We start from the raw sequence: 25,771 nt of genomic DNA, 5'->3' as shown, positions 1-25,771 counted from the left end.
GAAGTCCGGTTGCTGCCTTGAACCACTAAGAGTATGCAAAGTGCAAAGAAAAGCCAAAGGCAGACACGGCTAGCAGGGAAATAGCTGTTTTACAATTGCTGGTCTGCTCTCTTCTCCTCAGCCCCATGTCCCTCAGGGAGCAGCTGCAGTCAAACATCCTTCCAAGGCGGACCCGAGGTGGCAGCCGGGGCTGCCCTGCCCGTCCTGCCCTTTCCCTCAGCTCCGCACCCCGCGGGCAGCGCTGCGGCCTCGCCTCGCCCTTGGCCCCGAGGCTGCGGGCGGGTCTTACGCCGCAGGTGGCTGCCGGGCCGGGCGGGGAGGAGTGAGGCAGAGCCGCGGGCAGGTGCCTGCAGGTCAGCGGCTCTGGTGCCGTGCGCTCGGATGGGCCGGTGCCCGCTTGACTCACTCCCCGTCGCCTCCCGGGTGCCGCCGGCAGGGAGGGCTCACCGGAGGGCTGCCGCCTTGCTGCTCCTACGGGCCGCAGGTGAGTGACGGCAGCGCGGAGCCCTGCCGCCGGCAGCCTGTAAGTAACTCTCCGCGGAGTTAACACCCCCCGTCTTACCGGCAGCGGGCGAGGAAACCTGCCAGGAAGCGGCGGCAGGTGCCCAAAGATGGACGCTGCGGGGGCAGCCTCCCTGCCGGCTGGGTGGCTGGTGGAAGCGTGAGGAGGCAGAGCCGCGGGGCTCGCCCTTCAGCCCGCTCCCCGCCGCAGCCCGGCCGCCGGGAGTCCCCTTCCCCTCAGCCCCATCCACCGGGGTTTCGCCGCCCGCCTCCGCCCGCCGGGGCCGGCGCAGAGGGGCGAGGGCAGCCCCGCACGCCGACACCCTCTTGCCGATCGGCGGCGTCGGGGCGCAGCCGTCGGGGACGGGAAGGCGGCCCCCGGCACTGTGCCCGCCTGCCAAGCCGGCGGGGAAGTGCTGTGTTTCCCGTTGTGTGCTCCCGAACCTGTGTTTCAAAGGGTGTAGTGAAGGGAAGCACTTAATCTGAGTCAAAAGAGGCGTTTCGTTGAGGGGTCGAAGGCACAGAGAGGGAAGACACCGGCGCTGGTTTCTATGTACGCAAAAGGCTCCTTCGCTGTCGGGGCTTCGAGGTCTATCCCACATGTGAATCCGCTGGAGGTGAACAGGGTTGTGCTCCCACCAGCTCAGAGCCTCTCAGGAAGGCCGAGTGTAGCTTGCGGGTGTGTTTTCTTGCCCTGAAAGGCCATGCCGTTCCCTCCCTGGTTCCCCAAACATCTCCTAAAACAATGACTGATCTCATGGCCTGAAATTGTACTTAAGCGCTGTGACTTCTTTCCCTCTTTCATGTATTTTTGAACACGAGACATGAAATATCACAAGTCAGTTTTTCTCTTTATTATATTAACTTCTATTGACAAACTTTACTGGCAATTGTATAGATAGTGTATTGAATTTTAATTGTCACTGATAGGTCTGAGGTCACTGTGTGGGAATTTCTTCAACTGAGAAAGCTTTAAGGGTGCAATGAAATTTATTTTAGTTGTGAAGACATCATCCTACCAGTTTTGCAATACAATTAACTGAACCCCCCATATATTTAATATCAATACATGCACTAATTATTTGCATATTTTCATGCTAGTTAAAAACCTACTTTTTTCTATAGCTAGTTTAATTGTATTTAATTTGCATATAGTCGTGCATGTCTTTGGCTTTCTATACATATATTTACTAAAGCAATATAAATATCAGCTAGATGTGTGCAGTGGAATATACATTACATCCTTTGCTTGAAAGTAAATTGTTATTCTGGGTTGACACACATAAGATCTTCTAGCAGTTTTTCTTCTTCTCCTATTTTTTCCATTGTAAATCTAACACACCATAATTAGCTCCCATAAATCTTTCTTCAGTTGGACGTGGTGTTCTCTACTGAGTGCTGTATATTCTCCTGTATTTATCATCATTTAAAAGTTCATTTGCTTTATCACTCATGTATCATTAGCCACCCAAAATAGTAACGGTGCATCAAAGCCTGTTTGATACCAGTACAGGCTGTATATAATTTTCACATCGGAATAATTTCTCATTCCTCCTATCACTGTGCCAATAAACACCGAGGCACCAGTCCTTTTCCATGTAACATGATATGGGTTGTTTTTACGTAAATTTTAAGTGGAAGTGAGCTCTCATCAGCAGTTTCTACAGGGCAAAGATTAGATTACAGAAGGAAAAAATGTAACATCATTACTGGTGCTTGCCTTGTAGCTCTTTAATCATTGAAAGAAGGCAGTTTCATGGTAGGAGTTGGCTTGTCATTAAAGGAAAGGGAGCAGGTGCATTTAGCTTGATCCAGTGATGAAGTGGGGACTTCTGTGGTTGTAGTGACAGGTAATTAATTTGTTTATGTACAGATGTCAGAGTTTACAGACAGCAGAAGATCTTGTTTCTTTGCTTTCACCATGACCTTGTGAACTTTACTTCTAATGTGGTTTTAATTAAAAATGTTTTCTTTAGCGTCAAGTATACTCATGGATATGTAAAGTCTGATTCTTTTATTGAAAAAAAACAAATGTAACCTGTGCAGTAGTGGCTGCGGCGGTGTTGCTTCTAAGGTAGTGGGTAGGAACAGGAGTGCCTTCTTCCTGCCACTGAGCTCTGCAGAGAAAAGGGCTCTGCTCACATGTGGCCTGGAGCGGTACTGACATCCTCTGCTGTCCCTTTGTGCAGGACATTTGCAGCTTTAAGTCACCTGGCTGGCAGATTCAGTATTTATAATCAGGATGGAAGAGTACCAAAGAGGAGAAAAGAAAGATCTCTGTAATATTAATAGCAGGGATTGGCACTGGACTCTTACTGAGGAACTGAAAATATGGTTAAATTATGGAAATGTCTCTGGCAAATATTTATTGCAGTGGCAAAGCTACATTTCAGATTCAGCAGGACTGAAGTGAAATCACTGATGTCTAATGACACAGACACAAGTTCTCCCTGTGTTTTTGCGAAGATGTGATAAATGGCCATCACCTCGTAGAGCATCCAGCCATTCCACACCTGGTTTCAGGTGCATGTTGCCAGCAAAACCAGTCTCTGACTGGGACACTGTAACCAAACCATGCTGTGGAGAGGGACTCTTTGGAGCACTTGCTGTGCACAAAGTGAGGGTGTTTCCTAAGTTTGTTTTTACTAGTGTCACAGATCTCTTGTCCAGTGCCCTGAACAGCTGGAGCACATCAGTTATCTTGTCCTCTGAAGTCTCACTTCTTAATAGCAAGCATTGGGTTTGGCTCATTAAATGTAGTATATATACAGCTATGCACAATTCATTTATCTTTATGATTTCAGATACCTAGAAGTGCATTTCTGGGACTGTGGGTGCTTATGAACTGAATGTGTCTGGTTTGTATCAGTCCAAAATACTAAAGGACATCCATTTGACATGGAAGTCTTTGTTGGGAGACAGCAGAACTAAGGCTGTACATACCAGGATTGTAACATTTAACACTCATGTAGAAAATCTACTTCGTTTCCCAGCTTTGCATACTCTGAGAGTTAAGAACCACAGGAGAGATGGAAATTCAGTCATATACCACTAAAATGTAATATGTCCAAGGTATTAAATATGCAGTCTTCTCTTACTGAGAGATTTATGGTCCTGTATTGTTAAAGTGAAAAGAGAGACTATGCAAAAAGGTCAAGGTAGGACACCATTTAGTTACCCATTTTGTTATAATGAAATATCCATTAATGGACAAAATTGTCCCTTAAGGATGATGGCTTTATCTGTACCAAAGCATTTAAGTGGACTACTATTCATCCCGAAGTCCACAGAACTCCCTCAAAATTGTGTTTCTTCATCCTTCAGCTGCGGGTTTGATAAGGTCAGGTCGTCTAAGTTTATGGTTTAGAGTCAGCCAATACTGGCACAAGTCCCTCCTTGTACTCCCCAGAGCCTTCTCAGGGTAGTGCTGCAATCTTAATCACTCCATCACCCCACGTGAAGACAGCTAAGCTAAGGTATGCTCGTTAAATGCGTGTGATCTCATCAAGCTGTTAATGGAAAGATCTTTGTAATTCAGTGTCAGGTTAACATTTTCCAGGTAGGTGATGTGGATTCTTCCTAAAGTACAATGTAAGAGGCAAGGGGGTCTTTGGCTGCTGTGAAATACATTTAAAATAAAAGGTTTTAACATTAAATATAAAAATGAACGATGGAATCAGTACAGTAATTCTGGAGTACTTTAATTTTTGATGTCTATAAAGTGTAAAACATTTTGTGTTGTAGAATTTTGAGTGTAAAATGCCTACATCTGTTTTATGCGTTTTAACAAGGTGAAACTAAAAATTTTGGCAGTTCAAAAGGAAGCAATTGGGTCTGTCAGCACTCGAGAAAATGCTGACAGCAGTCTGGGTGTATAGCATAAATATGTCAGTAAGGTTTCTGCAAAAACAATCAGCAGTGATGTTTTCAATGAAGCTGAGACTTAAATAATCATTGTCTGGATTTCAAGTGTAATGTTTTATTGTGTTCATACCTCTTGCAAGTCCCAGTGCTCCTGGTGGCTGTACTCTGTGTAGCCTACAAAGCTGAAGCCAACAAAGTTCCTCTTGGCAGTAGCAGCTTATTGGGTAGCGTTTGTGGGAATTTAACTAGCAGAAAACTGTGTTAGAGCCCTTTAAACAGCAGATGGTGTATCTGCCTTTGTAGAACGAGCATGTTTGAAATGGGAGCAAGTTTCACCGTATGCATTGGTGGTTCCTTAAATTCTGACAGATTTTGGAATAATTCAAGAGGAAAATTAACTTGTTGACTTGAAGAAATAAGCGTCAAAACAGGCATAAGAGAGAAAGTGGGAATTTTTAGCAGTTTGTCACCATTGACTTTCCATGACCTTGGAAGAGTCGAGTGAAGTGTAATTACCAGAGTACTTACTACGGGCAACCAGTTTTTAACCTGTGTGTTGATGTTCAAAGAGAGTGAGATGAAACAGGACACTGATTTCTTTGAATTTCTTCCAGTACGTTTCGTTTCTCAGAATTCTTAGGCCCATGTCTCTCTGTGCTCTCAGCTGCTTCAGAGCAGATTTTGTCAGTCAGCCCCGGGCATATGGGAAACCCACGTGTGTACAAGGCGGTATGTAGTTTTGGGGGTGCCCTCTACCAGCTGGTTTTCTGATAAAGTCTGTTGCTAAGCTAAGACAGAAGCAGCTTTAAAAAGAATCCTGCAAGGACAATATCTTGACTGTACTGAAGTTCAGCTTTTTCTTTTATGGATAAACTTATGATTTTAGGTATGAAGTGCAAACCTGAATTTACAAGGGAGACACTCTTGAGAGTACACAGAGTTATAAAAAATGCTTCAGTTCACACTGCTAAGCTTCAGTCTCCATAAATGGTTTATTATATTCTATGGATAAAAAGACACAATACCTCTGCTTTTTTAAACAGCAGAAGTGTTTGTTTGTTTGTTTTGTTTTCTTTTTATTTACTTTTTTAAAGTCAATTTATTTTGGATGGCATTGTTTCATGTTGCATCCCAGAAAAGCTAAAATCTCAGTGTACTTTGTTTCTTTGTCTGTAGCACATGAAGATACTGGGCAGGAGAGACAAGTTGCAGTTTTACCTTCTTGTATCTGAAAGTGATAAGTGAGATGAGAAGATTATGCAGTTTCTCTTTCTCCATGTCATTCTTCTTTTGTCACATCAGCTTTGGCAACTCTGCTATTTAAAGAAAAATAGAATAACAAAGGAACGGTTTCATCTTCTAGCTCATTGTCTAATACAATGCTATCAGCTGCCTGTATTTTAGAATCATGGGATTTGTTTGATTCTACACTTGGTTAAATGTCTTTCCTTCCTAAAATGGAAAATATTGCAGAACTAAAGAAAGAACCTATAAATACAGTGTAACGTGGAGCTTAAAGAAAACTCAGATGTGTAGATAAAAGGGCACTGTGTGCCATCAAAATTAGTAACTCCTGAAATCTTACAGTTGTTACATTCTTTTCTTAATACTGGAATCAGCATCGCTAAGGTTTTTGCAACGTATGAGGGGTCTGAGCAGAAGCAAGGGCTGCACTGCTTCAGCTGACCATGGAAATGTGCTAGAGAGACAAAGGTGTCTGGACAAATAAGAGATTAAGGATGGACAAACAAGTTGTCTGTCCTTCTAACCACTTCCACTCCTGGAAGAAGAATGAACTGCTCATTTCTGTAGCTACAAGCTGTCTGAGTTGGTATCATGTGGCATCATCACCACTCAATTGACAGTTTCGTGGCTTAGAATGCTGTGCAAAATATCCACATGGTTTAGGTCTCTGCTCTTAAGGCTCCAAAACAGGGCAATTCCAAATTTACACAACTTTGTGTAGAGCACGAATGAAGTATACATAGGAATAGCATGTGAGAATTCTCTGTTTGGCCTCAGAGGAACTTTATATTTGGTTTCCATCCCTGTCTTCTGCCCTGCAGGCGGGCTGTGTGGTGTGCTCCAGCATGCTCTCTGTTGTTCGGAAGGAACCGCTGGTGCTAATTGGGTAAGCGTTCACCTTGGAATTGTCTGCTCCCCTAGAGCTGTTGACGGCAAAGTCTTCATCAGGGCACATCAGAACAGGCAAAACCGGGGAAAAAAACTGGGCTGGGAATCACGGTGGAAAGATGACAAAAACAATGTTCACCCAAACCTTTTATTTACATTTCTCTTTGGGAGGGGGTGGGGGGGCGTTGAGGGTTTTATCCAAGGATAAACAACGTAATGTTTAGACATTTAAATAAAAATCAAAACTGTGCAGGGGTAGTGTGTTATTCAGAAAGTCTATAGGTGGCAGCATCATAATAAAATAGAGTTTACTTGATGTCTTTAACCAGAGATCAGTCCTTAGTTCCTTCAACAGCATGTCCTGAACAAGTATACAAGAGAGCATGAATCAAAAAGAGCAGGTGAGAAACTTGTTTGGGTTGGTCACCGGTTAAGCAAGCAGTTAAAATAGGTCAGTCTCTTAGATCTGTGTGTCCTCAGTTTTGTAAGCATTGATGAACATGCAGACATGCAGAGACAGATAGATCCTCCTGCTTGGTGTCTTGCGTGGTCCATTCAGGCCAGCAGTGGTAGCTGCATTTTGCTACGCTGGCACGTAATCTAAGCATGAAAAAGTAAATGCCATCCTCGTCATCAGTGTTTTCCCAGGATTTTGAAAGGGAGATTTTAAAGAAAGACAAGTTAGTGTGTTAAGTATTCTGAATTACCTTAAGGGACTGGTGTCTTTGGGAGACTGAAGGTAGATAGGCTCTGATGTTTTTTGTTTTTTTTTCTCAGAGAGGAGTGCTCAACAGTTTATGAAAATGGAGCCTATTTCAGATATCTTAAATTTAGCTTCCGAGCATGAATGCATCCAACTTATTTTTGAAAAAGACAGCTCTTGTTACAGTAAGGAGTATAACATTTTTTATTTCTGTCCCTCCTACTTACTGTTAAGGTTTATGGGGATAGTTAATGTGGTGTATTACCTTGTGTCAGTGTGTCATCATTTTCTCCTAGTGTGCTAATTGCTTTAGAGCAGAAATGAGAATATTTTTTTCCACAGCCCAGGGAGAACTGTCAGACCCATTTGACAGGGCACAAATTCACTTTCTTCCTTGTCCAGATGCATCCCCACCAAATCACTCAGCCCCAAATTATCAAGGTAAAGTCATAGACTGTATCTGGTCCACGGGTTTCTTGTTCCTCATCAACCTGCTTCATAAGAAGATACCGTCCAGTTCATTCGAATATGTACTTAATTCAAAGGTTATTTGATTCAAAATAATGGGAGCTATGGTAGACAATGTGTGTGATTTTGTGTGATTTTTTTTTCTTTTTTTTTTTAATATTACAGCCTAGCTCTTTTCCACATCTTTCTATAAGTGTGATCAAAGCAGGAAGAAAGTATGGTACAGACTGTAAAGCCAGCTTATCTAATTGCTGCTGAACGGACTGATGGAGAGTTCTGTGGTTCTTTACTAGTTTAGTTTTTTAAAGTATTGTGATAGCTCCATATTGATGTTTTAAATTGATTGTGCAAACTGCAGAGTTCTGGATAGCATGTATCAGTAAAAGGATGCTGGGGAAAAGTAACATGTCACTTTGAAAATAATTTGTTCTTTCTAATGACTTCAGGCTCCCCTTTTTAATTACTTGCACAAAAACCCTTTAACAGAATGCCAAACCAGCGTGAATTGAACTACTTAACTTTTTCTGCCTGTGTTGTGTCTCATGCTACTAGGCAGTGTTGGAATTTACCTCAGAAGCTTCCATGGGACTTCCATTTATTTGCTCAGAGATAGACTTGAAGCAAGATCTCAAAACTGAAATATGCAGGTGATATTTTTTTATTTACCCTGGAGAAGGAAGAAAACACTTGCTTGCAGTATTGCTTCCATATTTCTTACTTTCATAAGCCAGCTAAATGGATTAGAGACATTGTGCTTGGGTGCCAAGGGATAACAGAGGCATCTCTCTTACACAGAGGGATACAATTCCAGTCAACTGCAATAGGATTGAGGCACCTAACCTGAAAATCCCGCTGTACATCTTACCAGCTCATGATTCCTATTCATTGCAAGAGGTGATGGCTCCCATCTCTATTTTTGTGCATTTAATAGCTCTCAAAACTTGGCCCTCTAGAACTATAGATCTAAAGAGTGGATGCTTGGAGCGAGTACTTCTGAACTTCTGAGCACCGTGTGTGCCATGTCCATATCGTAGCTCTGTCTGGGTGGTAGCTCTGTGTGTCTTTTTTTACCCTCTCCTCTTGTTCACATGCCTTGGTTTCAAGGAAAGGCAATTGGGTTCTGTAAGCCAGGAGGCAGCTGTCACACACCTTGGGCATGCCCCCAATCTGAACAGTTTGGGTAGCCGGGCAGAGAAGGTGCACTTGTACCACTGAACAGTGCAGAGAATGTTCCTGGGTCAGGCTGTCACTGATCACCTCTCTGATCCCTGGGGTTGTCAGAACAGCCTCGCTCATGACTGTGCTTAGATGAGCTGCTGATGGTTTTCAACAAGCAGCATGGATGTAGTTGGCCTCTTCTGAGGACCAACCAAGTTCAGCAGTGTGGTTTCAAACCATTGGCTCTGGTGCAACAAAACTGTTCTGGGAGCATCTCGTTTACTGGACAGATACAGCCCGAGGCACGCCGCAGAGACCCCCATATATGGGCTAGGCTGTGTCAACCATACCAAGCGATGTGATTGTGTCCTTACCCTGAGAGATGTCAGTAGGTGAGGGTTTAGGTATATTGAAGGGGAGGGGAAGTTGCCTCTTCTGTTTTGATTTTTTTTTTTTTTTTTTTTTTAAGCACAGTTCTATTTTCTGTGCCAGCTCGCGGTGTATTTTTGTAACTTGGTATGAATGATTTGTGTTTGATCCTACAGTTAGAGAGAGCACTTCCAGTCTGTAGGGCAGGAGAGGTCATTTAGATGTTGCTGTGAAAGGCTGTGGGAGCAAACGCTGAGCTGTTTGCAGTCACAGCTGACAGTTCTGTTAGCACTTCTGAGCTAGAGGTAAGGTCAGGGAGCAGCAGGGTGCTGATAAGGGTGGGAGTTCCCCGGAACAAATGAATATTCACTCAGTTAAGGCTTATTACTGTCTTATTTTTTCACGTAAAACTGTAGCCCCTAACCCAAAGATGATCTAGTGCAACGCTGTTCCAACAGCTGCTGTAAGCAGAAGACATTCTGCGTATAATCGGGCTCTGCACACTGATGACTGATCACACAAATCTGATGAATTCTTATGACAGAATCTGTGGCTTTGAGGTTTATTGTAGAAGCCAGATTGTGCCTTATTTGCCGTTAAGGCTTAATAGAATTGCCCATTGATTTCTCTGCAGCCAGGTCCCTCAAGGGATTTATTCATTCAGGGATTAAAATTGTTCCACGGTTGTCTGATTTGTTTAAAGCTCATGTATTATTCTTAATTGGAGACAGTGACCTCAAAAATAGCCAAAACCTTCCATTATCCTTATGTGGAAGAAAAAAATGTAAAAAAAATATATATATAATATTCTAGCTAATGAAGGCTTTTATACCTTTACTTTTCTACCTCCCTACTTCTGCTTGCTTAAGTCAAAAATGAGTTGAAATGTCTGCCTGATGAATTCGTTTGGAGTGGAAGGAAGCCAAAAATTATTTTAACAAATGTTTTAGCATGACACTGAGTATGGAGGCTTAGTTTGCCAAGCTGGAAAAGTGAATAACTAGGCAGTTTTTGCAAGGCTTATATAGGGTGTGGGTCATCTTAAATGTCAGTTCCAATCTGTGTTAGGCATTTGTAAAGGAGCATATATTGTGAATGAATTGACACGTTCTCCTCATAAGTTTCGTGTTTCTCCGAAACAACTCATTAGTTTTGGGAGGCTGTGGCACGTACTGCATTCAGCTGAGAAGCCTAAGGGACTTCAGGAAATCTGCTTTTCTATCTGCTGGGCAAAATTTCACAGGTCCGCATGTCCAAAGGAGTGCTGTTATGGTGTGAAGGTAACATAAGGTAAGCTGGGCTGCAGAATATAGTGAGGAGTGTTACTGGCTCCTGTGAAAGGCTGATGGAGCTCAGCATGGGAGAGGGAACCTTCTAGCACAGCTTCTGCGAGTGTTGGGTCCCACTGGTCCGTGTGGTGCAATAGCTGTCCTCCTCTCTGTGGCCTCTTGGTTGAACAGGCTCAGCAGCTTCTCCTGACAGGTTTTCCATTAATAATTCTGACCACAGCTGTGAAAGAAATCAACAAAACTCACCTGAGAGTGGATCTGCTGCTTCTTCCACTTTTGTGCAGGTGTTTGAGAACACAGAGTAGCATGTACAAATACTTAGGCAGGACAGAATGTGGAACAGCTGCAAGGTTAGAATTGGGGCTGAGACCTTGGATTCGAGTGCAGGCTGTCAAAACTTAGGCCAAAACCAGGCAATTTTTGATAAGTTTTAGTTAATGTTAATTTCTGGTGATGAAGCCACATCTAATCCTGATAAAAACAAAAAACAACCAACTTTGATTCCATGGATGAATTAGAATTCAACCAAAATGAGAGAGACTTTTTGGAGCATCACTCCTGACTTTGTTGCACCAGTGTTGCTCTGTTATTAGGCCTTTTCAGGGAAGTTTTCCCAATGACTATTCTGTCTCTCTCTTAGGCTTTCTGTTACCTTTCTTGTATTGTTTTTTCTACAGAGTTTCTTCTTCTTTTCTTTCTTTCCTACAGAAACATCTCTGCCGTACAAACATCTGCATTTGTGATAGTAATCTTAAGGGACATCTCCTTTGGCCCATAGTATCAGTTGCTTCTTTGGACTTGCCATGCATCTATAGACGATGGTTCTGTGGTTTTCATGATCTTCTTGAATAAAGAAGCTCTGTTGCATTTTACACTTACTCTGAATTACAGCCATTGCTTCAGTAATGGTTAAATCACAAAGGTAACTTGGGTTATTTATTTCCCCAGTTGTTTTTTACTCTGAAATTTAATGGTGGAAGATAATTATTTCATAGAAACAAGTTGAAATAATGGATACATAATAATTTAATGTTGTATATCTGATATTTCAGGATCCCCAAGTGGTCCTCAACCCTTGAACAAGCAAAGTTCAAAGTATTTATGGGACTGAAGGTTGGTCCATTTCAGAGATATCTGAACCAAGTAAACGGTCCTCTGTGACATTTGCAGAAAGTCTGCAGTATATGGAAGGATAATGCTGTCTGACCTGTTGTTTTGACAAGATTATGCTCTTTCAGCTGATTACCATCTCTTGTGTAACTCAGCACTGTTAGCACAAAGCATATCAGGGTTTATATTTGGACTCTGGTGGAGAGCTTTAAGAAAATGCTATCTGCTCTAGAGTAAAGAGGTTGTTGCCACAATCTTTCTCATGGTGAGAGGATTTTCCAGTAAAAGCTGGCCCTGTGAATCTGATGCCAAACGACTCTGTGAGCAGAGAGCACTGTAAATTGTTTGTCATGTACACAAAAGATTTTCAGTTGGCTTTCCTGAAACTTTGCAAAAATTTTCTCAGCAACTCTTGCAGTGAATCTGATGTAGCAGGTTTCTTAGTTAAAGTGAAATAAATCAATGGGTTTACTGGAAATTACACTCTAACCTTTAAGTCTAATTCTGTAATTTTTATTCACATTACTTCAACTATCTGGTTTAATAACCAGCTCAGCTGCTTCACAGTCTTATTCTGAATGAAAGCCACACGCTGTAGCTCAATCACAACAATAGTTTGGGTTATAAAAGAGGCTCATGTGTGCAAATAGGTACATCTCAGTATGAACATTCCTGTTGGACTTATGGGGACTCTGGATCTATGAATGATGATGGTAGGAGCCTCCAGCAGGGGCTTCCTGGCTCTGTCTCCACAAAACAAACTTGCAAATTCCACTAAAAAGTGTTTCATTGTTTTTCGTACCACACTACATTTTGTCAGTTTTATCTTCATAATATAAAGCCTTTAGGCTGGAATTTACAGTAGCACTCAGCATCATCCTAACACTGTTTACTTTGTTATCAAATTTGGACTAAACCTGAGAGCTCGTCTTAGCTCAGCCCAAGAGTTAGCTGCAGTTTCAATACAATATTGTATTCCACAACAGATCTGTACATTGATCTGGAGACAATATCTGCTGTAACAGGTTAGGGTAAGGAAACAAAAGCCATTTGCCTAGTGTAGGTGAGAGAGAGCTGCTGCGACAGGTGAATGCAGGTGGATTACTTACATGAAAAGCTTCTTAATAAAAATGAACTTCAAATTTTAACTACTCTTCCTGGCATTTCATATTACACTATCAGCCACTTTGCTCAGGAAAAGCAGATTGTCAAATACCAGGGGAAAACACTCCAGTTTTAAATGTTTTAATTAATTGTGTTGGATGCGTAATGTCTGATAATGTGCCGTGTGTTAAACGAGAACGCCCTGACAGCTTTGTGCAGACTGCTTGAAAAGAGTGTTATTTACTTTGCTGAGTCAAAGCACAAACTTGAATTGTCAGAACCAAGGTTCATTGTGCAGCTGGAACCTGCCTCTGGTATGTGGGGTTGACTTCAGTCACAAGCTATTCAACCTTTTGCTCTCACACTCACAGGACCTAGAAGTTATACCACCTGCCAAAGTGACAAGAAACTGAATATGATGAAAGAAATTAATACAAATACATTGTTATTTCTTAAAAAAAATCACTGGCTTCCAGTGAAATCCTGAAGGGAAGGTAATCAAGAAATAAAGACACTGTGTGCTGCATAAATCAATGCTGATTTCGTGTAGCTCTAAAAGTGAAGGTGTAAACTGTTTACATACAACATTCAAAACCAACTAAAACAGTGAAAAAATGACTTTTCCCTGGGCTGATATGTCATAGGAGAAATAAAAGGTACTTAAGCCCCATTTTCTTAAAGGCAGCGTAGAATTTAAGAATGTATACCAGATTAAGAAAGTAGTTTGCTCTGCTGTAGGATTATCAAATCATAAAATATTTAGTGGCAAGACCATGCCCAAATTATTTTAGAACAGACTATTTTAAAAAATACTCTGTGCATAGTATCGCATGGAAACAAAAGGTGTATTTAAAAAGAGGAAGGAGCTTTTCTGCTCCTGTTTTGATGTTCAGATGGCTTTTTGAGTGTGTTGAGGCTTTATTGCCATGAGCTTTCTTCTCTCTCATTTTCTTCTTGATGTCACCGTTTCTTGCCTCTAGTGAAGCCCAGGGACAACCTGCACCATGAATGAGCCAGAGAAGTGGACCATGTGCAGAGAGCTGCCAGACTCACAAATGGAATAAAATGAACTTTGTGGCAGGGGGTGGGAGAATAAGGAAATAAGATTATTAAAAGTAGCTGTATTTGTAATAATCTTTTATCTGCTGCTTCAGGGTTTGCATACAGCAACAGGGCCTATTTGTTTTGTTCCGTTTGGCTCCTTGCCTGGCAGCTTGGCATGTAGGTACCCAGCAGCCGGCCCCCATGGGCTCGGCTTGGTGTTGGCCACAGAGCTGCCTCTTGCCCCACTGATAACTGGAAGGAAATGGGGAGAGACGTTGGCCCTGTGAGTGTTGTTTGAGGTACAGAGGGGAGCAGGAGCTCCAGGGGTTGCCCTTTGGGTCATTAGTGTAATGCATTAGGCCCATGTGGGAGGAAACCAGTATCACTGTGGGTGTATGGAGATCCCAGTCATTTAATTGCTTATGCAAGAGCTCATTGTTGTCCTTTGACAGTAACAGAACTTTTATGACTAGTTGCAAGACAGTAAAGATTGTTAAACCTTGTCTAGAGTGGATGCAATTGTGCCATCATAAATGTATTGAGAGCATACTTATATACACAAAGAGAAATGAGCTCTGCTAGTACTTCGTACCTAAATACTGCACACTGGTATCTGCATAGAGTGCCACTGTTTCTTTCTTTAGCTTGCATGTCCCGACCGACCAGTGTATGTCTTGAGTACTATACTGTATTGTGTGTATTATAGTAGGTTTGCTTTAATGTGACTGGGTGTGTTTGTGTCAGCTTCAGCCTCGGTGGAAAAACAGCTGTAACAGGCAGAGACATGGGCCGCAGTGCAAGTGAGACAAGCCCTCTGTGGACTGAAGATGCTCATGAACCCATATTGTTCTTTTTCCTTTTTGCTGTTGTTATCCAGGGCTGAACTTGGCTCCAACCAAATAATGTCGCTATATAATGTGAAAGCTGTTTAGCCCTATTGCAAAGGGGAAAAGAATAAAGCTCCTTTGTTCCCTATCTTGCCACTCCTTTCCCCGGGAGATCCTCTCTTGGTTACCATGGATATGCAGACTGGTGGTACAGTCTTCCTGTCCTTTATTCACTACACCTACTAACATCTGTACCAGTGCAGCTTTTAAATATAGACCTGCCTTGTGCTTGATCTGGTGCCGTTTTACACATTCCTGTGACACATAGGTTTTGGCTGCTTGTTCTGCTTTCTTGAGCAGATGTAACATTTCATAACTTGGCAGTGAATTTTTATCCTTCCATTCATGATGGCGACAACCAGAAATCTGATTGTCATTTCTTTATGAACAACTAACGTGAAGTATAAGACATAAAGCAGCTTGGGAATTTCAAGAAATCCATTTCACAGCGCCACTCCCTTCAACACTGGGTGGTGTATGAAATGTCAGATCACACGAAGCTCTGGAGCAGGCGGGTCAGAGCAATACAGTTCAGTAGTGAAGGCATTTGCATTGCAGAAGAATTTATACACCTTCTTCAGTGGCACTCGAGTCTAATTGTGCTTGATTTGGCACTCACTGGGTAATTAGGGAATCTTTCTTTCGGCCTCAATGGGCATTGAATCAGGGCTGCTGAGACCAAGGACACTGGATACAGGGACAGGTTTATTAGTTTTGTAACTGAGGTGGGAAGCTCTGGAAAAGTAGGACCTGGTCTGTAGTGTCAGCATTTACCTAAACATTAAGAAATGCAGATGCTGCAGACCTCACACTGTTCCTGCTTCACCATGTGATGCAAACCTGGGAGCAGGCAGGCTATTTGAATGTCAGCTGAGCCACCAAAAACACAAGAGAAGCAGAAAAAGACAAGTGTATATGCAAATTTAAGCACTGAACTAGGAATTCTCAAGCTTTTGTTCACTTAGACTATTTGGATAAATTGTTGGTCTTTTGTGGCATTCAGATTCAAAATGGAATGAGTATTTTTTCATGAAAGGAATGGGTTTTTTTCTGTCTTTAAAACACCTTTAAGAGAGAGCAACAATAATAACGAGAGGATTTGAAAATGTGTTTGTTGAGAGAGTTGCTGTGGCTATGATTTGTCCAGAACCACATAAGATCTTCTCAAGTATGAATAGCACCAAGTTTTTTACTTCTCTTATTCTTTAATTGTATTCTTGTAGCATTCAAAGGACTCAGCCAGCACAAGGAATTATTGTGCTCGGAACCGTGCAAACCTTCAAGAGACAGAATCATCTCTAAAAAATTCTGAGTTTAAAGTAGCAAGATGGGTAAAACATGCACATTCAGGCAGCTCGCTAACACCTTGCTCTCAGGCATTTGGGGACAGGCTTTGTAGCAGGGCCTGTTACTACAAGACAAGGGGTAATGGTTTAAAACTGAAAGAGGAGAGATTCAGGCCAGACACGAAGAAGAAATTTTTTGTAATGAGGGTGGTAAAACACTGTCCCAGGTTTCCCAGAGAGGTGGTCGATGCCCCATCCCTGGAGACATCCCAGGCCAGGCTGGACAGGGCTCTGAGCAACCTGATCTGGTTGAAGATGTCCCTGCTCATTGCAGGGGGGTTGGACTAGATATGCAAGATGGTACCCAAAGCCCCTGGAAAATTAATGAGAGGATGTAAGTCAAGTGGTTTTTTTTCCACACAACATTTGTTCATTTTGGAAGCTAACGTGCAATTCTCTGCCGTAAGCCATTGCACAACATGTCGTCTTCTCTTTTTGTGTGGCCACACAACACCAGCTGCTGGGGCTGCAAATCCTCCTTCTAGACAACACAGGCCATGTTCCATCAGCAAGACAACATGGTTGAGTTCCTCTTGATACTTGTCTTTCACTCTGGCTTTGTGCTTTCTTCCCCTGTACAACTTCGCTCCTGTGGTGATGGCTTGCAAAGGCACGAGAAGGAGAAAATTCCTGTTGGTGGAGTGAGGCCTTACCCAGACCTGCTGGTCTGCCTGCCGTACGGTTTTGGATGCCAAGTTGACAGCAAGAATGAATCAATGCTGTGAGATTGAAGTGCAAGTGTATCATTTAGCTGTTTGGACCAGCAGATGGCAAATGTAGAGGAAAAAATCAATCTAAGAGCTAGTCTGGGGAATAGACATTAAATAAAGCCATCTGGCAAACGTATGAGGGGAAAGAAGAAGATGAGACCAAGTTCTGCTTTAAATACCTGCTCACAACTGAGGAGAAGTTGCTGGGAACTTGTGCCATGGGAGAGCAGACTTTGACCTGTAAGAAGTTCTGTGGAGTGTCGAAACCTTTGGCAGCATTGTGCATTTAGAGGAAAGACCCTGAATTGCCAAGCAGAGACAGCCTAAGCAGTAGCAACATTTCTGCCCATGTGAGATCCTGGTGATACTTCACATAGAACAGTGAGTGCAGGACTGCTTGATCCCCCACAGTGGGATTGAGAAGACCACATCTGCTTTGTAGAAAAGGACGAAAAAGAAGAGAAGGGAGTAAGCAAAGAGAGTGATTTAATACATCCCGAATTCTGGAAGACATCAATAAATCTGGTTTTATGTCGATGCCATGGCAGTTTGTTACTTTGCCCTTCTACTTTTATTCCCAGAGTAGAGAGATGTACGTGGTTTTGCGCTCAGGCTTTTAAGTAGTTTCAAGAGAGAAGCACAATTCACTGAAAAGGGAAATGGTATCTTACATAAGTGCCCAGCCTTTCTTTGGGAAACTTGCTCTCAGGGAATGTGATTTCAGAGCCCAGAAGTCTAGCAGATGTTATTACTATTTCTGTTTTACAGGTCAGTGCTTTGGCTTTCTATACTCTGAGAAAAGCACACAGCTGCTAGCCTGCCTTTTACATTATAAGAACAAGTCAATTCTGTATATTCTGTATCTTATTTCTAACTTATACATGTGCTTTTTCTTTTTTTCTAAGTAAAATGGGAGCACTATGGCACATCTTCAAAATTCAGGTTCTCTGGTAACCGACACTTTTGTTGACAGATTACGTTGTCCTCTTATTCCCATATAGGGCAATGATGGATCATTTTACAATGAATTTTGGTCTTGTTGTCCAGGCCCATGGCATTAAACAGAACAAATAATCCCACCACTCAGACTTAACTGCAATAAAAGGAAAAAAAAATCAGTATTGTAATGTCATTTTTAATGCCTCTGTTGATAATAAGGTTCATGTCAATGATGATGTAGTAGCTATATTTTGTGCATTAACTATCGGTTTCAGGCACTTATGTGGAATATGGTTGCCAGCTCTCACCGAACACATTTTTTCAAAGTATCTACTTCCTGTCCATCTCATCTGTGTTGCTACTGATTAGTTATTGTATCTGAGAAAGTTGTCTTTAGTTTCCCTCAGCATCTAACAGTCAGACTAACAAAAAGGCAGTATTTCTGTCCCTCTGCTCAGATGAATAATTCATTGCCCTGCACTTTTTGTGTAAAGTAAATTTGAACTGTTTCTTTTGTAAAGATTATTTACAAGAGAGCTGTGGACACAGAAATTCATTGGCTGCCTTCAGGTATGGCACTGTATTTTTTACTGAGAAGGAGATAGCAGTTTGTTTTGATAAATTTTGGTTGAAGTATTTGCTATATGTAGCATTAGAGGGATGGGTGTCCTTAAACGGGGGAAGCGGGAGTTTGGCAGGTTTTCAGCGCTGTTCTGCTGTGGTTCCCCCAGCTCAGAGGAACAATGAGCTGGAGGGATGCTGGCGGTGTTGCTTGGTTACAATTCATCAGCGTGAATCAATGCTTCACACGGCTCCTTCTGCCTCCAAACAACCGGGAGACTTCTCAGTACTGTATTACTGATGTATGCAACGATGTGACCGGATTACGTACTATCTCAATTACTGTAAAACTATACCTTTGCCGAGAGATTTGGACAGCAGCGTCTGACTTTCAGTGGTGGAAGTCAGGCAATTTGGAACAGTCTGTTTTACATGGCTTTACGAATACATAGCTGAGTAAAGCAAATTTTTAACAACATATTTTTCTTGCAAGGTGTGTTTGGTGAGTTTGGTACTTTAGCGTCCTTCCGTATTCTTCAGGAAGATTAAATCCTTCATTAAGTATCTTCCCCTGTAATGGAAGCGTGCCTTGCTGAAACCTGCCTGCAGGCAAAGTGAAGCATGTAAGGGGAACTGCTGCCTTCCTCTTACTCTGTGCATTTTGCCAGATCTTAAGCTGGCATAAAATTAAACTGGTGGAGTTATGCCAGTTTAGACAACAGGAAGATGTGACAGGTTATTTTTAACACTGTGGAATGGCTTTTCTTTACCCCACCTGGATCCATTTTACTACTCACCTCTTCTTGCTGCTCAAGGCATGACCAGAAGAAACGTTAAGAGAAAGGTGCCCAGTTTGGGGTCTCCCCTGAATCAGCATTTGCAGCAGCTTTGTTCCCATCTACATCTTTTTGCTCACTCTTATGTAAAACTGCTCTATTGTTTTCTGATTCTCACTAGTTTGTTGACTGTTATCACTCTGCGCCATGTACCCCTTTGTCTGTACAGGAGAAGTTTAAAACTTCCCATGAGTCTTCACAGCATTTTGGTTATGCTTGAAAACACCTAAATAAATCAGTTAGCAACTTTTCCAAGAGTGTCAGTGACAAATCACTGAGCTATTTGCTCATCTGTGGCCAGGAGGTCACTGGATTCTGGCATCTACCTGGGGCACTGTTGCCTTCACCAAGTATCTTCTTGGCTTTCTACCCACAGGACAGTCCTGGTAAATGTCCTTCAGTCTGCCTACAGAAAAATCCAGAAGTATCTTGCTCATCTTCCTCCTTCTCATTCACATCTGAAATTCGTGCCCCTGAAAGTCTTTCCCTTTTCCTCTTTCAGACTCAGTAATTCTCCATTTCTTCCAAAATCTTCCATACTTGTGTATTTAAATTTCTCTTTACCTTTATTAAGGACCTCGTTATTAGAAGTGTATATTTTCTGCACCTTTCATTTTGCGAAGCTTTCTCTGTTTCTCTGATTTCTGTTATTTAGTGTCAGCTTGTTGTGTTGCTGAACATTAAGGCCATTTGGAAGAATTTGTAGGAAAAAATGTCCTGAAGTGACATTCACACCACTTGGTTTGCAAAAGAAGAATCTATAGTAAAAAATGAATCTATCACCATCTAAAATACAAATATTTCTAGGAGTAGGTTCTCTGCATCATTCTGCCTTCTGATGATAATATCTTTAGAATGGCCTTTCATAAAGAAAATTTTTTCAGAATACCTGAACTACTTAAAATACAGTTGCACTGTACAGAGCTATGATTTCTGACTTACATTCAGTATTCTGCTGCATGATCAGCTTTACTTTAGCAGCTAGTATGTGTTTAACATCTTAAATTTTCAGTTTCTTTCCTCCAAATGTCACTTGCTTATCTATAAAGATATTTTTATTGTGACTCTCTTTAAAACATGGACTAATTCAGTTTTGCTGCTCCCTGGGTCATGACATCCGTAACTATCTGTCTGGAAATTTAAGTGCTTTTGGAATAGGACTTAACACTGAGCGCTTCCTACTTCTGCACAAAGATAAGAGAAGGGAACAAAAGAACTATAATTTTCCTATCAACGTGATGGGCTTTGGCTTTTGTTCAGAAATGTGCTTGAAGCACTGTAATACTCATCTGTGGGCAGTTGTGATTGCTGCAGGGACAGACTGGGTAAATTCCCTGGGTAAATATGGATATTTATGGGGGAGGGAGAGATTTCAAGCCTAGCTAAGAGCCTGTTGTCTGACCCTGCACCTGCGTTGCACGCAGCTGTATTGGGCCACTGAACTGTATGTTATGGCTGTATGTTATAACGAAAGAAGAGCCTTTTGGGGAGTACACCACACGCATCAGGAGTTAAGCATTAGGTGTGCTGTTGCATAGCTGAGTTGGTCTGCAACTGCATTTCTGCAGCGGCACTTGCGTGCATTTCCTTTCCATTAAAATGTTGCTCCGTTTTTAAAAGATAAAGAGCTGTTGTAAGTCGAGGAGTAATTCCCTTTTAAGGCCATAGCTGGACTTCTCCAGACATGACAGGCCAGTCCTCCTGGGCCTGAGACCCCTTTTTAAAAGAGCTTTTGCCCATGTAGTGTTTGGGTAGTAGCTGTACCCCTATAGATCTCTCGTGCAGAGAGTGTGCCCAGCAGAGGTGGTTCTGGAGCTACTGCCCTGTCTGGTCTGTGGGTCCTCGCAGATATTCCTGTCTGGGAACTGAGAGAGTTGGAGTTGTTAAGCCTGGAGAAGGCTCTGAGGAGACTTTATTGTGGCCTTTCAGTGCTTAAAAGGGGTCTGTAAGAAAGATAGGGAGAGACTTTTTAGCGGGGCCTGTTGCGATAGGACAAGGGGCAATGATTTTAAACTAAAGAAGGGAGATTCAGGCTGGACATGAGGACAAAATTGTTTACAGTGAGGGTGGTGAAACACTGGCCCAGGTTGCCCAGAGAGGTGGTAGATGCCCCATCCCTGGAGACATTCCAGGCCAGGCTGGACGGGGCTCTGAGCAACCTGATCTAGTTGAAGATGTCTCTGCTCACTGCAGGGGGTTGGACTAGATGACCTTTGAAGGTCCCTTCCAACACAAACTATTCTATGATTCTATGACTGCCAGCACCTGCCTGAGCAAGGAGGGAGCAGCTCACATATGAGAACATGCCCAGGCGCGATGGGGAAGCATCCAGCTGGAATGAAAGGACTCATTTCTGCACGAGCATCCTGCATCCCTCCTGGCCTTGCTGGCCCCTCCATCCTGCAGAAACCATGCCACCTGTGGTGTGCGCAGCATCGCTTTCTTGCTGGTTTTGCCAAGAGGATGGATGTCCATTGGAGGCAGTAGAAAGCAAACAGGCATTTTTTTTTCAGGTAATTGGGTCTGTGTGAGACATTTACATCGTGCTGCATTTGAAGAGTCATTATTTCCTTCCAGTATACAGGATAACAAGGGGCAGATATACCTCACCCGAGGGACCCAGAAATGCTTTAACTGTTCAGGTCTAGTTCAGCTCTCACTTTTCATCTTTTAGAACATGCATGCTGAGATGGTTGCAAGCTAAATAGAGTAATTAATACAATGGCATGGCAGTAATTTAAAATATTTAAAAGGTCAAAAAATGCAGATTTCTTGTGTCATCCTTAACTTTCATTATTTCCTTCTCTTCAGTTTCCTATGTTATGAATTTGGCTTTGTAGCATACACGTCTGGGATTTTTATATCTTTAATATTCTGTCATTGCATTTATTGATGTTGAGGCTCTGCATGTGGTGGGTGGTTTTTTCCACTTTATCTAATGACCATGTTTGAAATACAAATATCTTATTTTAAGGTTAAAAGCTTTCTAGTTTCAGTGGCACGAAGAACGAAAAATTCACCCTCCATTTTTGCATGTGCACTTCTCATTTTCACACAACAAGTGCCTTTTTGTCATAAAAACAGCTCAGCTGCTGTCCCTCTGTCCCAGGTGGTGCCACACGGTGGCCTTTGCAAAGCCAGGAGTAACTTTTCAACACGTCCCTGCCTTTCCAGGAAGGACCCAGCTAAGCTTCCTGAACAACATCAGTCTCTGCTGAGAATTCAGGTCAGGATCTCCCTGCTCGTTTCCTAGCAACTGGGGGATACTGGTGCTTTCTCCTCTGACCGGCTCCTTCGGTTGTAGATACAGGGATCGCTTGGGGAAGGGATCAGGGCAGCGCTAATAACTCTTTGGGAAGGCAGAGCGCAGCCTGGTGCTGGGTGACTGATGAGACGTGGGGTGCGCTATTGAAGTCGAACCAGATCGAGACTTTGCAGAATCCTCCGTGCAAACTTGAAAGTACCTCTGCTGATTTTGCTTTCCCTTAAATGTCTGGCGAGGTGACAGATCCCTTTTGAAACACCAGTAGCCTTTTGTGTTACGTTGAATCTGGCAAAAAGGAACATATGCAGGTAAGCAGCTGAAGAAAGTTTATGTCTGAGGTGATTTAAAGGTTGTTTTCCTACAGGTGTAATGCATTTCTTGGTTACACAGCTGCACAACATTCAGTTGTGAGAGTACTGACCTGCCTTTGTACTTATTAAAGTTTCATCGGACGGTAAGTAAAAAAGTTAAGGGGAAAGATGAACTGTCTTCCCTAGTTACTTGTGGTGTCTGTTCATAAAGAGCTGAAAACAACCTTTAAACTTCTCTAGTTAATTTATTGTAGAATTGGTTGATGAAAAATTCTTAAGTGATCAAGAGTTGCCGGTTGCCACACTCTCGCTGTAACTGGCTCCTTGTAGCACATTTACAAAATGGAAAGCAGCAAGTCCCTCTAACTGTGTATTGTTTGCAGAGGCCAGCAATGATTGCCTGGTAACACAATGGGATCTGTTACTGCTTTTTGTTTTCCTTTGATAGATTACAGGTAGAAACACTTTGACAAATGTAAAAATTAAACTGATGTACCATTCTAAAAAAAAAAAATTAGGAAAAATATCACCTTCTTTGTGCTGTAGCCTCTCTTCTCTGTTCACAGATAGCAGAGTTAGTAGGAATTATACCAGAGTATATTTGTATCTAGTGCTGGTACAGGGCTGGCATGATAGTTTTCTGAAGGACCACTCCTCACAGAAAAGACAGTTTTCATATTTTGACAAATGTGGAAATGGATGTCTCCAGGTGCACACAAGCTATTTAGCTTGCCTTTTTCAGAAGTCTATAAACAATAAACTCCAGGTCTTCAGCAATACGATTTGGCACAGCTCCAGTTAACTTCAGCAGAGGCCTGCCAAGTGACATGGGCCAAAGATCTGGCTGCACATCTCTGGGACAGGTTCACAGCAAGCATGTTTGTAGGTTTTATGCACAGGAGGCTGTAGTGGCAGGTTCTGAATAGGGACAGAAAAGACTGGATTATTTTTAAGCCATACATTTTAATTATCTCTAATATGAAGCTGTTTAATTTGAGTGCTGACTCTAAGGCATTGAGGAGTTGATTTCTTTAGAGAGACTAAGTGCCGTTTCAATTGATATTTTCCACACTTAGTATTCAGAAAAACAATTCCCAGAGTCTCACATTGCATACCTGATACAGCGGCTGCTTTTCAAAGTGTACACGTCTAATTTGCTATCCCGAGTTTTTTGTCTCTGTCACACATATGGGACAACTCGTATGTCCGTTCCTAGGAACCACAGTGTGTGTGTCCACTTAAGAAGAAAAAGATCTATACCAGAGCAGGATCATTGTGCAGCTCAGGATGTTCTTTATTACAAAAGGCTCTCCCATGTGTGTAACTTCACACTACTGTGTGTTTAGGTGATATAGGACAGAGAAGGAGAAATACCTGTTTGAGGAGGTGCTTCACATTTCATTTAATTGTTCCGGCGTCAAGGTCAATAACTTTCAGGAGACAGTTAACAGTAGAAACCTCTTTGATCACTTGGATCTAGCTGTTCTATTAAAGCTGCACCCTCAGAGGGTAGCGTGGAACCTGGGAGATTAAGTTGTCCAGCACTCCCTGATCTTTCTTCTGTTCACAAAGCCTTGCAGTGTCCTCTTGTAAATGCTCTTCTGTCAGAGCTTGGAGCTCTGCTAGACATCTCATTCCCTGCCTGTTGCCATAATTCACAAATATTTTTAAACTGTCTGAAAAAAATGTTAAAAGGAAGGAGGCCCCTAAGCAGAGAGGGTCAGATTTTCCTCGAGCTTGAGCTAGTACATTTGCCAACTGCATGTAAAAGGCTAAATATTTTCCCATTACACCTACACCAGAGACATTCTGCAGATACACAGATGGCTGGGCCCTTGTGAGTCCAGCCAAGGGAGCGTACGCTGGTGCTTCGGGTTTGAAAAGAAGCTGGAACAGGTCCTGTAGTCTGGTATTGGCAGCCAGCATCAGCGATCTGGGTGGCTGGATGTAGGAAAGAGTGAAGTCTAAGAAGGTTATTGAGACATATGTCTTTCACAGAATGGCATCTCTTGATAGCAAACAGCTCAGACAGGTCCTTGGACTCTGCAGTAGAGAGCAGGCTACAGCTGGAAGATGAATGCTTTCCCCTCTGCCTGTCTGCCAACAGCTGGGGAGCTTAGATCCAGGAGTGACCCATGTGTCATCTAGCTACGGAGAGGGGCCATCTGGGGTCCAGTATCTGGTTCTGGGCATCTGTCTGTCAGAAGAGGTGAGCTCAGTGGGGGACAAGTGCAGAGGAGGGTTAGTAAGATGGTCAGGAGAATGGAGAGCTTTCCTCTGGGAGGAAATTAAGGTGCCATGGCTTGTTTGGCTTCACAGATGAAGGATGAAAGGAGGGATAGTGGTCTTCTCTAAATACTCCTGGCAAGAAAGAAAAGCTGCCTAAAGAAAAGGATTGCATTGGGACAAAAATCATAGAATCATAGAATTGTATTGGTTGAAAAAGACCTTTAAGATCATTGAGTTCAACCATTAATAAACAGGTATAAACTGGCCATTGAGTCCAGGAATTTCTAACCATTAGAGCTACAAATTTCTGGAATACCATTTCAGTCAAAGGGATGGAAAACATTGAATATTTTCAAAATAAGACTTTAATCAGCCTGTGAAAGGATTATATGGAGTGTTTGCCAGCAATAACAGAGGACTAAATAAATGCTCAGGAAGTCCCTTCTGGTAGTATGTTCCCAAGTTTTATCCTGAGAGGCCTATGTGAAGCTTGAAGATTTAGGTGTACCAAAACGTGCTGTTCCTCAGGAGACTGTATCATATGAGAGAACTGAAAAATGCCAGGCCTTGTGCTGGGGAGGGTTGATAGGTGGGTTGCATCTGATAGTGGAAGGACTTACAAAAACACAGAGCTAAAGAGCCTTTATGAGCAAAACAATTCATCACTAAACTCTGTGAGACAATTGGATGTCTGCTGAGCATCCCTTCTGTTACTTTGAACCTGCCCAAGGGATCAGAAAATGCCAAGAAGTACTAGGACCCCTGCAAAGGTGCCATGAAACTGGCCATTTTGGGCAGGAATTTCAGTTTGTTGCTGTAACTAGCTCTGTACACACAGGATTTTTCTCCCTGCCACCCTGGGAAAGCAAATGAAACAGCAGTTTGAGTTCCCTCTCCAGGAATGGCATGGCCTGGAGGGCTGTGCCATGCATGACAGGTTGCCC

The 25,771-nt window shown here is 42.5% G+C and overlaps 1 protein-coding gene across 15 annotated transcripts in view; it reads left to right on the top strand.

Moving 5' to 3' along the window:
- Window positions 1–305: 305 nt before the first annotated feature.
- CRACDL (CRACD like) overlaps window positions 306–25,771 on the top strand; it is a 66,412-nt gene continuing 40,946 nt past the window's right edge. The window contains exons 1-3 of one of the 15 annotated variants that reach the window (XM_065075770.1): window positions 313–484; window positions 22,132–22,248; window positions 22,652–22,741. Coding sequence is in view for 4 of the 15 variants with exons in the window: in XM_065075743.1 (XP_064931815.1) it covers window positions 10,446–10,486 (41 nt within the window). In the remaining 11 variants the exon portion in view is untranslated. Of the gene's footprint in view, window positions 524–10,321; window positions 10,487–11,201; window positions 11,408–21,304; window positions 21,536–22,131; window positions 22,249–22,303; window positions 22,596–22,651; window positions 22,742–25,771 lie in introns of those variants that run through there. The other 14 variants (XM_065075764.1, XM_065075780.1, XM_065075790.1 and 11 more) reach the window with 14 other exon arrangements.

The sequence above is a fragment of the Columba livia genome, chromosome 1 (genome assembly GCF_036013475.1).
Source record: "Columba livia isolate bColLiv1 breed racing homer chromosome 1, bColLiv1.pat.W.v2, whole genome shotgun sequence".
Lineage (NCBI taxonomy): Eukaryota > Metazoa > Chordata > Aves > Columbiformes > Columbidae > Columba > Columba livia.
Note: the sequence above shows the minus strand (reverse complement) of the source record. Positions and strands in the feature narration are given on the sequence as shown.